This window comes from Colobus angolensis, unplaced genomic scaffold, assembly GCF_000951035.1.
Source record: "Colobus angolensis palliatus isolate OR3802 unplaced genomic scaffold, Cang.pa_1.0 Scaffold107, whole genome shotgun sequence".
Taxonomy (NCBI): domain Eukaryota; kingdom Metazoa; phylum Chordata; class Mammalia; order Primates; family Cercopithecidae; genus Colobus; species Colobus angolensis.
This window is the reverse complement of record NW_012111697.1, coordinates 2,571,638-2,583,505: the sequence shown is the minus strand read 5'-3', so window position 1 is coordinate 2,583,505 and position 11,868 is coordinate 2,571,638. Positions and strand designations below refer to the sequence as shown.

Sequence of the window (11,868 nt, the reverse complement as noted above, 5' to 3'; positions counted from 1 at the left end):
GTCAGGAGTTTGAGACCAGCCTGGCTAACATGGCAAAACATCGTCTCTACCAAAAATGCAAAAATTAGCCAGACTAACCGTTCAAGAACCAAAACTCTCAAACCTTGTTTTAATATAAATTGCAGCCGGGTGCGGTGCCTCACGCCTGTAATCCCAGCACTTTGGGAGGCCGAGACGGGTGGATCACGAGGTCAGGAGATCAACACCATCCTGGCTAACACAGTGAAATCCCGTCTCCACTAAAAAATAGAAAAAACTAGCCGGGCAAGGTGGCGGGCGCCTGTAGTCCCAGCTACTCGGGAGGCTGAGGCAGGAGAATGGTGTAAACCCAGGAGGCGGAGCGCGCAGTGAGCTGAGATCCGGCCACTGTACTCCAGCCTGGGCGACACAGTGAGACTCTGTCTCAAATAAATAAATAAATAAATAAATTTCAGCAGATTTAGAGTTTTCTCCGTAACACCATTTCTGATGCCGTCTTCCACCATGCTTTCTTGAGGGCAGCCAAATGGCAAGCAGTCATGAGACTCATATTGCAATGCAGAGAACTTCCGTCTTGATCTGTCAACAGACACTGAAGGCCTCCACTTATTCAACAACTTAATACACACTGACATACACAAGTCTTTTGTAGAATGGTATTGAATAAGGTTCCAAGAATGACATTTAACAGTTAAAACAAATAAAGACAATTTCTAACATGAATAAGCTGCCAAAAAGATACTAGACACAACCAGCAAATGTTAAGTACATAACTCTCTTTCTGTAGTTTCAAAACGTGGAAAACAACTCTTCAAATGTATCTACAGTATTTGATTTCTTAAAAGAACTGGAAGACAAAATATCTGGACAGCAAATGAAGCTGTGTTGAGGTTTTAAAAACTGAGGTATGCACTGGGCACTGTGGCTCACACCTGTAAACCCAGCACTTTGGGAGGCCGAGGCGGGCAGGTCACCTGAGGTCGGGAGTTCAAGAGCAGCCTGAGCAACATAGAGAAACCCCATCTCTATTAAAAATACAAAATTGGCCGGGCGTGGTGGTGCATGCCTGTAATCCCAGCTACTTGGGAAACTGAAGCAGAAGAATCGCTTGAACCTGGGAGACGGAGGTTGCGGCGAGCCGAGATTGCGCCATTGCACTCCAGCCTAGGCGACAAGAGTGAAACTCCGTCTCAAAACAAACAAACAAACAAACAAAAAAATCAATAAATAAATGAACCAAAACTGAGGTATGAGCACACAGGTATTTTGTTCTACTATTCTCTAGTTGTATTTAAATGTTTGAAATACTTCACAAATACACCACTAAAAAGTTTTCAAAGTTCCCTTCCACTCTACAAGCCCAGACTCTTTTAGACAATAGAATTTTTTTTTTTGAGATGCAGTTTCACTCTTGTTGCCCGGGCTGGAGTGCAATGGCGTGACCACAGCTCACTGCAATCTCCGCCTCCTCAATTCAAGTGATTCTCCTGCCTCAGCCTCCCAAGTAGCTGGGATTACAGGTGCACGCCACCACGCCCGGCCGATTTTTGTAATTTTAGTAGAGACGGTTTCACCATGTTAGGCAGGCTGATTTCATCGGGTGATTCACCCGCCTTGGGTTCCCAAAGTGCTGGGATATAGGCATGAGCCATTGCGCCTGGCCTTTCTTTTTTTCTTTTTTTGAGACGGAGTCTCACTCTGTCGCCCAGGCTGGAGTGCAGTGGTGCCATCCTGGCTCACTGTAACCTCCACCTCCCAGGTTCAAGTGATTCTCGTGCTTCAGCCTCCCAACTAGCTGGGATTAAAGGTGCATGTCTCCACACGCAGCTAATTTTTGTATTTTTTGTAGAGATGTGGTTTCACTACATTGGCCAGGCTGGTCTCAAGCTTCTGACCTCAAGTGATCTGCCCACCTCAGCCTCCTAAAAGGCGTGGATTACAGGCGTGAGCCACCACACCCAGTCGACAAAAAGAAATTTTTGATGCCTGGTATATCATGCTTATCAGTCTAAGGATTTTAATACACAAGTTAAATGAAGCAAAATGGCAGAGCTGAAAGATTTCCTCGCCCATAGTCTTTTGCGCACCTTTATAGCATTTTAAGTTTGTTTTCTGAGACAGAGTCTTGATCTGTAGCCCAGGCTGGAGGGCAGTGGTGCAATCTCAGCTCATTGCAACCTCCGCCTCTCAGGTTCAAGTGATTCGCTTGGCTCAGCCTCCCAAGTAGCTGGGATTACAGGCGCCTGCCACCATGTCCCGTTAATTTTTCTGTTTTTAGTAGAGATGGGGTTTTACGTTTGCCAGGCTGGTCTCAAACTCCTGACCTCAGGTGATCCACCCACCTTGGCCTCCCAAAGTGCTGGGATTACAGGTGTGAGCCACCGCACCCGGTCGCATCTTAAGTTTTACATGGGCATAAAAGCCCTTACATTTTGGATGTTCACCTGCTCATTTTATATAAATACGAAGTTTATTTTCTACTGCTCCAAGTTCTCAAACATTTGCGAAGTTAAAAAAATAAAACTTTTCTTTACCTTTTTGATAGTAGTTACTTGTCCAAGATACCCAGCAGTTCCACTTTCAATAAGAGGAACATCAGCTGCCAGGCACATTCTATTAACATGGTTTCGGGCAGCTGGAAGTAAAAAAACAGTATGAGTTTTTGGGGAAAAAAAAAAATTAGTTATCTTTAATTAGGATGATACAGACCCAAAACTATCTTACTGGCTTCATTTTTTGTACAATTTTCTTATAGCTATGGCCAGAAAAATACAACTGTTAATTACAGACATTTAAGAGACATTCACTTAACAAAATATCAAATAGAATTTGTATCACAAATTTTTTTCCAGAAGTACCCACACAAACACATAATTTTAAAAATCCAAACCGCCATCTTTCTCTTGTCGCTGTACCTTACATAAAATACTGTTTCAAGGTGTTCCTTAACTCACCACTATTCTATTATAATTATCAGATAATAAATGACAGAAATGAAGGCAGAATGTGGAATATCAACTTGGAACTATTAAAGTAGTTTAAGGCTAGGAAAAAAAGATGAGTCAGGTTAAAAGAGTAATTTCAGGCCAGGAGCAGTGGCTCATGCCCATAATCTCAGCATTTTGGGAGGCTGAAGTGGGAGGACTGCTTGAAGCCAGGATTCAAGGCCAGCCTGGGCAACAAAGCAAGACTGCATCTCTACAAAAATAAACAGAAAAAAATTAGCCGGGTGCGGTGGCACATGCCTGCAGAGTAGCTACTGCAGAGGCTGAGGTAAGAGTATCACTTGGGCCCATCTGAAGGCTTCAGTGAGTTATGATTACACTACTGCACTCTAGCCTGGGCAACAGAGAGACCCCCAAGCCTTAAATAATATATAAACATAATTTTGACTTTTCGTTGTTTTTTATTTAGGTATTTCTGGCCCAAATTGTTGCAAACTCACTTGATAGATATACTTTTACATGTGGAAGTAACTGCAGGCAAAGAATAACACCGAAGCATTCCATACCCCACCCTCTAGTCATATTTGTTCTTTCCTTTTTTTTTTTTTGAGACAGGGTTGCACTCTGTCACCAAGGCTGGAGTGCAGGGGTGTGATCTAGGCTCACTGTAACCTCTGCCTCCTGGGTTCAAGCGATTCTCCCACCTCAGCCTCCGGAGAAGCTGGGACTACAGGCACATGCCACCACACCAATTTTTGTGTTTTTTGGTAGAGACGGGGTTTCACCATGTTGGCCAGGTTGCTTTCAAACTCCTGACCTCAAGTGATCCTCCTGACTTGATCTCTCAAAGTGCTGGGATTACAGGTGTTAGCTACCGTGTCAAGCCCCAGTCACACTTTTTGAGAGCTTTTCACTTCACTTCTATTTATACCTTTTGGTAGAAATGCAAAGAATATGAAAGCTAAATTCCCACCTGGAATAAGTCATTTCTATATAAAACTGCAATCAATGGGCAAGCTTTAAACTCCATCATTTATCTTATGTCTTTTAAGTTCTAAATCACAAGTAAATAGTCTAATAAATATTAAATTTGTAAACAAATTTGATATGTGAGAGAGAAAATACTAAGAAATTAAAAGTATTAAAATAATCTCACCTCTGTTATCTAAAGCATTCATAACCAGTATAAACTGTCGAAAAAATTCCACATTATAGTCAGGGCTACAAAACAAAATAAAAAAATGTCACCAAAATAACTAACTTTCCACATGATCTTTGCAGTATAATAAACAGTTCTGAAAAAAACATAGTAAGTGTAAACAAAACTGATATTAGGATTATATGCCATATAGACACTAAGGTTTGACTCTTCCCAAACATAAGCAGATTTTAAAGAAATTATTTCCCTCAAATTCCTATCCATTTTGGCCAGCTACCTAGGGCACAAGAGAAGGATCTCAAACTGGCAGAAAGATGGTATGACTTCACTAGTCCCACTAGGCCTTCCTTGGGCAGCAAGTGCCTGGGAACACATAAAGAACACATTCCCAGGACCTGCCTGGCCTCTGACTTCACCTCACATGGTCAGGATCAGGCAGGGTTCAGGCCCCTAGGGTCTCTGCTTTTAGCAGCACTGGGAAAGCAACACAGGGTAAGGAGGTTATAGGGCTATAGGCAGGTTCACAGAGTAAAAAACTAAAAAACAAGCCAGATACAGGCTGGGTGCAGTGGCTCATGCCTGTAATCCCTGCACTTTGGGAGGTCAAGGTGGGCGGATCACCTGAGGTTGGGAGTCTGAGACCAGCCTGGCCAACATGGTGAAACTCGGCCGACTAAAAATACAAAAAATTGGCTGAGTGTGGTGGCGTGCGCCTGTAATCCCAACTACTCAGGAGACTGGGACAGGAGAATCGCTTGAACCCAGGAGGCGGACGTTACAGTGAGCTGAGATCATGCCAGTATACTCCAGCCTGGGCAATAAGAGCAAAACTCCGTCTCACATACACAAAAAAAATCTGGAGATACAACTGCCCTGAGAAAGTGTTAAGTACCTCAATTCCAGTACCTCAAACAAGGACTATTTTTAATACTATTTGCTTGTGAGCTAAACAACCACAGACAAAGGACAATTTCAGCCCACAGTTCCTTTACTCCAATACCTCCAAAATTATGTTTATCTTTACTGAGATAAATATATTTACGTACTGTCAATATCAGTGCCCTACCACAATTCTAAGTGTTGTATTACAGAAGTCACAGTCATAATAAACAGATTTTGGGAGGGAACCTTTTAAACAGAAAAAGGCAAATGCTTTAGAAGAGTCTGAGTCATCATAAATAAGGATATTTCATAGTTTAAAATATCTTCTTACTTAAGGCAAGCATATATGGTCTTTATAAATTTCCAAGTAACTTACTTATTAAAAGTATTAAAATATCTCACCACTTATCTAAATCATTCAAACCATGTATTCACGAACTGGTAAAAAGAATGCCACTTTGGGCCGGGCGCGGTGGCTCAAGCCTGTAATCCCAGCACTTTGGGAGGCCGAGACGGTCGGATCACGAGGTCAGGAGATCGAGACCATCCTGGCTAACACTGTGAAACCCCGTCTCTACTAAAAAATACAAAAAACTAGCCGGGCGACGTGGGGGGCGCCTGTAGTCCCAGCTACTCGGGAGGCTGAGGCAGGAGAATGGCGTGAATCCGGGAGGCGGAGCTTGCAGTGAGCTGAGATCCGGCCACAGCACTCCAGCCTGGGTGACAGAGCCAGACTCCGTCTCAAAAAAAAAAAAAAGAATGCCACTTTGTGAGCAGAAACTACCACTGTTTAATAATTCTAGAAAAATCATTTTTTTAAAAAAAGCTGAATGACTTTCAGCTCATGTATTTGGCTTACAAAACCCTTATTCTTTACACAACTCTGCAACGTAATCATTAAAGCATACTTCATGATGCTGTCATGGTAGGCAACGATATTAGCTTTCGGGTAAAACTGTAGTACACTTTCCTTGGCAACCTGGAAAAACAAACAACACTGAATTACTACAATATTTCTGTTCCTATCTGAAATCTGCTTCTGGAAGCCACAATGCTGTTATCTACTTACATAGTACCTTACTTATATTAAGCACCAAAGAAATCCAAAATTGTGAGCAAACTGCATTAGGATTAAGCTACACTTATAAAATTATATTTTTATACTTCTAAAATAACCGGAGAGCCCTCCCTGAGCCATGTACCACCAAACACATTTCTACATGAATGACAAACTTCAGCAAAAATACAACATGACGTAACCAAGTGTCATTCATTCATTCACTTAACAAGTATTTACTGAGCATCTTGCATGTACCAGGAACTATACAATGTACATGTCAAGCAAGAGAGACATTAATCATATAGTAATCCAGATTAAGTTCAACTACAAACTCTGATAAATGCCATGAAAATGATAGGAAAAGGCCAGGCATGGTGGCTCATGCCTGTAATCCCAGCATTTGGGAGGCCAATGTGGGAGGATCCCTTGAAGCCAGGAATTCTAGGATGCAGTGAGCCACGATCGCATCACTGCACTCCAGCTCGGGGCGACAGAGTGAGACCCTATCTCAAAGAAAAAGAAAAGAAAATCATAGGAAAAGTAAAGGTTGTTACGAGAGAAAAACCAACCTGACTTAGTCTAAAAGGTTTAGGAAAGTATTCCTGGAGAAGGAAGCTAAAATATGAAAGAAGAAAAAGAGAAACGAGTGGGGGTTTGCCAAACAGGTTGGGAGACAGGCAAAGGGAAGAGATGTTTTAAGACTCTGAATCACCAAGGAACATTAAAAAAAAAAAAAACTAAACAAAGGTCAGGGGGAACTGTCTTGTTTCAACTAGGACAGTAGCATAAGGCTACTCTAGCCCCCAAACATAGCAGTAGTCAACCTCTAGGGGGTGTAGGAACACAAGGTGCATCCTAAGTAAACCATCAGCAACTTAAATATAAAGAGGCCATGAAAGTTACACCATTCACAGGATTATTTCAAGAACAAAAAATGAGGGCTTAATCTTTAGTCCTTTACTTCATATATCTTTATCCTTCACAATCTCTCAGCTGAAATGAGGGCTTCACCCATTTTTTCCCTTCTATAGGACAGGCAGGATTAATCTGGTATCACAAATAGATGTTCCATCAAATAATTATAGAAATGGTATGAGAAATATAGTTACCTGTGCCTTTGATCTTCCAACATGTTTCTTTTGAAACAAAAACTGTCTGTTGAGGTTGCTGACATCAATAGTATCCAGATCAATCTACAAATGCATAAACCTCAGATAAATGACAAATGTTTAGGTATGTTTGAGCTGTATCACTACTTTCTGCATCTATAATCCAGAACTTTTGATATTTGCTACATTAGTGGAGAAAACGTTTTTCGAATCCGCCATACTAAAACTGTTAAACTGATGAAGAATAATTTAATGCATGTAAGAATCTAGATTTAATGTCAGAGATAACCTTCAAAAATACTTTGAAAGAACGGCATATTTTGTTTGTTTAATCATCCTGGCAAATGTTTTAGGAAATTCCTTGGATGCCATAAAAATATGTGAATTTATTAAAACTATATGTGCTGTTGAGGTAAACACTAAATATATTAATATATTTCTCTATGCCGGGAGTGGTGGCTCACACCTGTAATCCCAACACTTTGGTAGGATGAAGTGAGAGAATCGCTTGAACCCAGGCGTTCAAGACCAGCCTAAGCAAAATAGTAAGACCCTGGTGGCTACAAGAAATACACGAATTAAAATTAGCTGGGCATGCCTATAGTCACAGCTACTCCGAGGCTGAGGTGGGAGGATCACTGGAGCCTGGGAGGCGGAGGTTGCAGTAAGCCAAGATCAGGCCACTGCACTCCAGCCTGGGTGACAGGGCGAGACCGTGTCTCAAAAAACAAAAAAAAATTCAAGTATTTCTTTCAATCGAATTACTCTTTCAAATACAAAATATTAAATTTAACCGTGTCCTGTTCTTTTTGTTTTTTTGAGACAGGGTCTCGCTCTGTTGCCCAGGCTGGAGTGCAGTGGTGCAAACACAGCTCACTGCAGCCTCGACCTCCCAGGCTCAAGCGATCCTCCTGACACAGCCTCCTAGGGAGCTGGGACCACAGGCGCACACCACCACACCCCGCTAGTTTTCTTTTCTTGTAGAGACAGCGTTTCTCTATGTTGCCCAGGTTGTGTTCTTTTTCTTAAATGATACATGGCAAACGTTTATTGAATTTTTGCTCCCTCCCTTGATTCAAGCCTTCATCCATACACAATTCATTTACTATTAATTAACCTGAGAAATGTGAAAGGAAACTTTTCCACACGGTTAAAAAAGTGTCATAAGTTTTATCTAATTTTTGGTTAAATACATAATATATAAAGGAAAGAAACAATGATTCAGTCGGCCATCTGTACTTTTTTGTTCATTCCATGTTTCTACTAGCCCTTAAGACGCTTTAACACACCCAAGGGCCAGTAACATCTCCAAACTCTAAAAAGTTTGCATTAGTAGAAATAACTTGATTCAAAATAGCACTGGCTTGTCAATGTACACCAATGCAAAGGGCACAATCCTAATGTCTTTAATGAAACAAGCCAGTGTACCGTCTACTGTGAGAGCAATGACAGTCACGCAGCCCGCGGGAGCCCTGCCACTCTCTCCGTGACCCAGGGTAAGTTACTCAACCCCATTGCGTCTCCCTTTCCTCATCTGTTAAAAATAAAGCAGGGTGGAAATAGCGTTTGCACTCCTCGGGTGGTGTGAAGATGGAGCGCGTTCCGTGTGTAAACCTTCTCGTGACCAGCGCTCGGGACGCGTTGGTCGCTATCATCGCCATCCTCCGCCCCGGGTCGTTACTTCGGAGTTAGGAGGGGGACCTCCAAATTAAAGTCACAACATCTGCGAGGGACTCAGTCCTCTCCCGCATCTCCTAACAGCCATGGATTTGTTTTGAAGGGAGGATACTAGGCGGCTTCACGCCCTCGAAGCGCCACACATTGGCGACGCTGGGGAGGCGGGGGCCCGCGGCCTCCTCTGCGTCCGAAGCCGGCCCAGAGAGCGGAGGCCCGCCCCGTGCCCAAAGAACAGTCCCCTCCCGCGGGGGGACACAACCCGGGCCTCTCAGCCTGCCCCCGCCCCGCAACTCCGGTCCTGGGTCCGGGCCCTGAGCCTCTGAGCCCCTCGAGCTCCGGAACCCCCGAACTCCAGCCCCCGCACCACAGCCCGCCATTCACCCGCGCGTGCCCGGCCCTCACCAGGTCGATGTGGGAGAAACCGGTGAGCACGAGGTTCTTGAGGAGCTCGCAGCCGATGCCGCCCGCCCCCACCACCAGCACCCGGCCCCCGGCCACCGCCTCAGCTAGCTCCCGGGGCAGCCCCCGCGACAGTGCCATGGCGGGACAACCACGAGCCGCGGCGGAGGCGGAGGCGGGAGAACCAAGCCGCGGCCGGAAGCGGGTGGGGGAAGGGCGGCCCGGTTTCCGCTCCTGCGCACTACGGCCTCCAGCAGACAGGCGGGGCCCAGCGCGCTGGGATGCGCAGCAGCCCGCGAGGGCGGGCCGGCTCTTGCTAAGGGGTGGCGACCTCCCGCTGAGACCGGCGGTGTTATTCCCACACCAGCATATGCCCACCATGAGACCTAAAAAGTCCAAGGGTCGCCTTCTAGCCTGGGGTTTCAACTCCCAGCCAAGACTTCCTTACAGGTTAGAAAACTGATGTCCCTGTATGTAAGCTCTTACAAATTAACAAGTGTCACCCCCCAAAAAATATAGGCAAAGGATGTGAACAGGAAACTCACAAAAAAATTGGACAATATAATCAATAAGCGTATTAAAATGTAAACCACAAAAGAATCGCTTGAACCCTGGAGGTGGAGGTTGCAGTGAACCAAGATCGTGCCACTGCACTCCAGCCTGGGTAACAGCAAGACTCCGTCTCAAAAAACTAAACAAAAAAAATGTAAACCATGCAAAATGGTAAAATTTTCACCCGCCGGGCACGGTGGCTCACGCCTGTAATCCCAGCACTTTGGGAGGCTGAGGCGGGCGGATCACGAGGTCAGGAGTTCCAAGCTGCGAGGTCAGGAGTTCAAAACCAGCCTGACATGGTGAAACCCCAGTCTCTATTAAAAATACAAAAATTAGCCAGGCGTGGTGGTGTGGGCCTGTAATCCCAGTTACTCGGGAGGCTGAGGTAGAAGCAGGTGAATTGTTTGAACCCAGGAGGCGGAGGTCGCACTACTGCACTCCAGCCTGGGCGATAGAGCAAGACTGTCTTAAAAAAAAAAAAAAAAAAAAAAAGTTTTTCACCTACTAAACTGGTAGAAAGAAAAAACAAGTAACACTTAACAAGGTATTGGGAAACAAGCACTCCCACACACTCCAGGTAAGGATTCCAAAGCAAAGCTTCTCTAGAAGGTATGGTGGCTTGTACTTGTAATTCCGGTTACTCAGGAGGCTGAGGCAGGAAGATCACTTAAGCCTGAGAGCTTGAGGCTGCAGTGAGCTATGACTTTACCACTGCCCTTCAGCCTGAGAGACAGAGCAAGACCCTGTCTCAAGAAAAAAAAAAAAAAAACCTAAAATTGTGCACAACTTTCGACTCATTCAATTCTAGAAAACTGTCCTGTAGCAGTTATCATTGATTTAAAAAATAAATAAATAAATTTAGCTATAGGGATGGCCATCGTGGGAATAAAATTTGGAAAACAGCAAGTGACTAAAAATTGTGTAAAGCTTTTGATGTATATTTAAAAAATACAGCAATTATAAATTATGTTGTGGGAAAAATATTAATGGGAAAATGCTCCAAATATAATGTTAAATATAAGAGACAAGCCCACCCCATGATCACCTGGGCCTCATTATCCTTATCTACACAGGCAGAGCATGTCTGAACATGGCTGGGAGTGTTTTTATTACTGCTGTTACCGGGCTGAAGAAGGGAAGGGGTTGATCATGTTAAAAATAAAGAAAAGGGAAACTGGAAGGCAGCTGGATAAAGGGACAGTCCCCAGAACGGAGTAAAGACCCCTTCCTGGGATGTAGCAGGAGAGAAGGTGGGAGTGGGTGAGGGCGGGGACCTGGGCTGATGAACATGGGCAGGTCTAAACAGCCAGGGTCACAGAGCAAGAACCTCCAGCAGCTAGAGCAGATTCAGTGGCTTGATCAGGTGCCAAAAATAGCATAGGGAGCACGGGAGTGCAGGTGTCAGAGGTGTAAACAAGAGGCAGACCACTGCTCTTGGCTCTTTCGCTGTTCTCCCTCCCCGCTAGAATGCCCACCAGGATGGCTGTGCAGACAACACCAGCCCTCTGGACTAGAGAGGAGCTACCTTCCTACCTGCCACTGTGACAGCTGGCCCTGGACCCTGGAAGGGCAGACCAACACATAGTCAGGAGGTCCTGGCCCAGCCCCAGCCCAGGCACCAGCACCCAAAGGCAAAAAGCAACTCAGAAAAACAGAGGTTAATAACTTGTGAGTTAAAATAAGGTACATACACTCATATTTGAACATAAAAATTGTTTTAATTTATATTAATTAAAGGAAGTGCTCTACTTAAACAATAATTCATCTGGGTCTTCTTGTATAATACAAAATTCTTCCATGGGGGTCTGATGATTTGGGGGCCAGCAACTCTTCTCACATGTGTAAACTAGAATTGTTCCAAATTCCAAAGAAAGACCTGAAAAATACAATGTGTTCAGGCTTCCAGCAAAAAGAGTTATGAGACTGATGTTACTAAAAGGAGTGATTTTGCCTTACAAGCTGAAAAAAAAATTAGGTAAAGCAAAAACAGTGTTTACTGCTTTCAGCTATAACAGAATCACAGTCTATCCTATAATAAGTGAATATTGATAACAAAAAGCAGAATTAATTTAAAATGGAAGGAAAATGTACTTTAAAAATAAA

The 11,868-nt window shown here is 44.0% G+C and overlaps 2 protein-coding genes across 2 annotated transcripts in view; both read right to left on the bottom strand.

Moving 5' to 3' along the window:
- UBA2 (ubiquitin-like modifier activating enzyme 2) overlaps positions 1-9,419 on the bottom strand; it is a 45,214-nt gene extending 35,795 nt beyond the window's left edge. Inside the window, exons 1-5 of the mRNA XM_011948908.1 lie at positions 9,214-9,419; positions 7,135-7,218; positions 5,874-5,944; positions 4,081-4,145; positions 2,514-2,614 (exon numbers count right to left, since the gene is read on the bottom strand). Of these exons, the coding sequence (XP_011804298.1) occupies positions 2,514-2,614; positions 4,081-4,145; positions 5,874-5,944; positions 7,135-7,218; positions 9,214-9,351 (459 nt within the window). The 5' untranslated portion in view covers positions 9,352-9,419. The remainder of the gene's footprint in view (positions 1-2,513; positions 2,615-4,080; positions 4,146-5,873; positions 5,945-7,134; positions 7,219-9,213) is intronic.
- Positions 9,420-11,462: 2,043 nt separating this feature from the next.
- Positions 11,463-11,868, bottom strand: part of PDCD2L (programmed cell death 2-like) — a 32,506-nt gene continuing 32,100 nt past the window's right edge. The window contains exon 7 of the mRNA XM_011947498.1: positions 11,463-11,641. Within this exon, the coding sequence (XP_011802888.1) occupies positions 11,511-11,641 (131 nt within the window). The 3' untranslated portion in view covers positions 11,463-11,510. The remainder of the gene's footprint in view (positions 11,642-11,868) is intronic.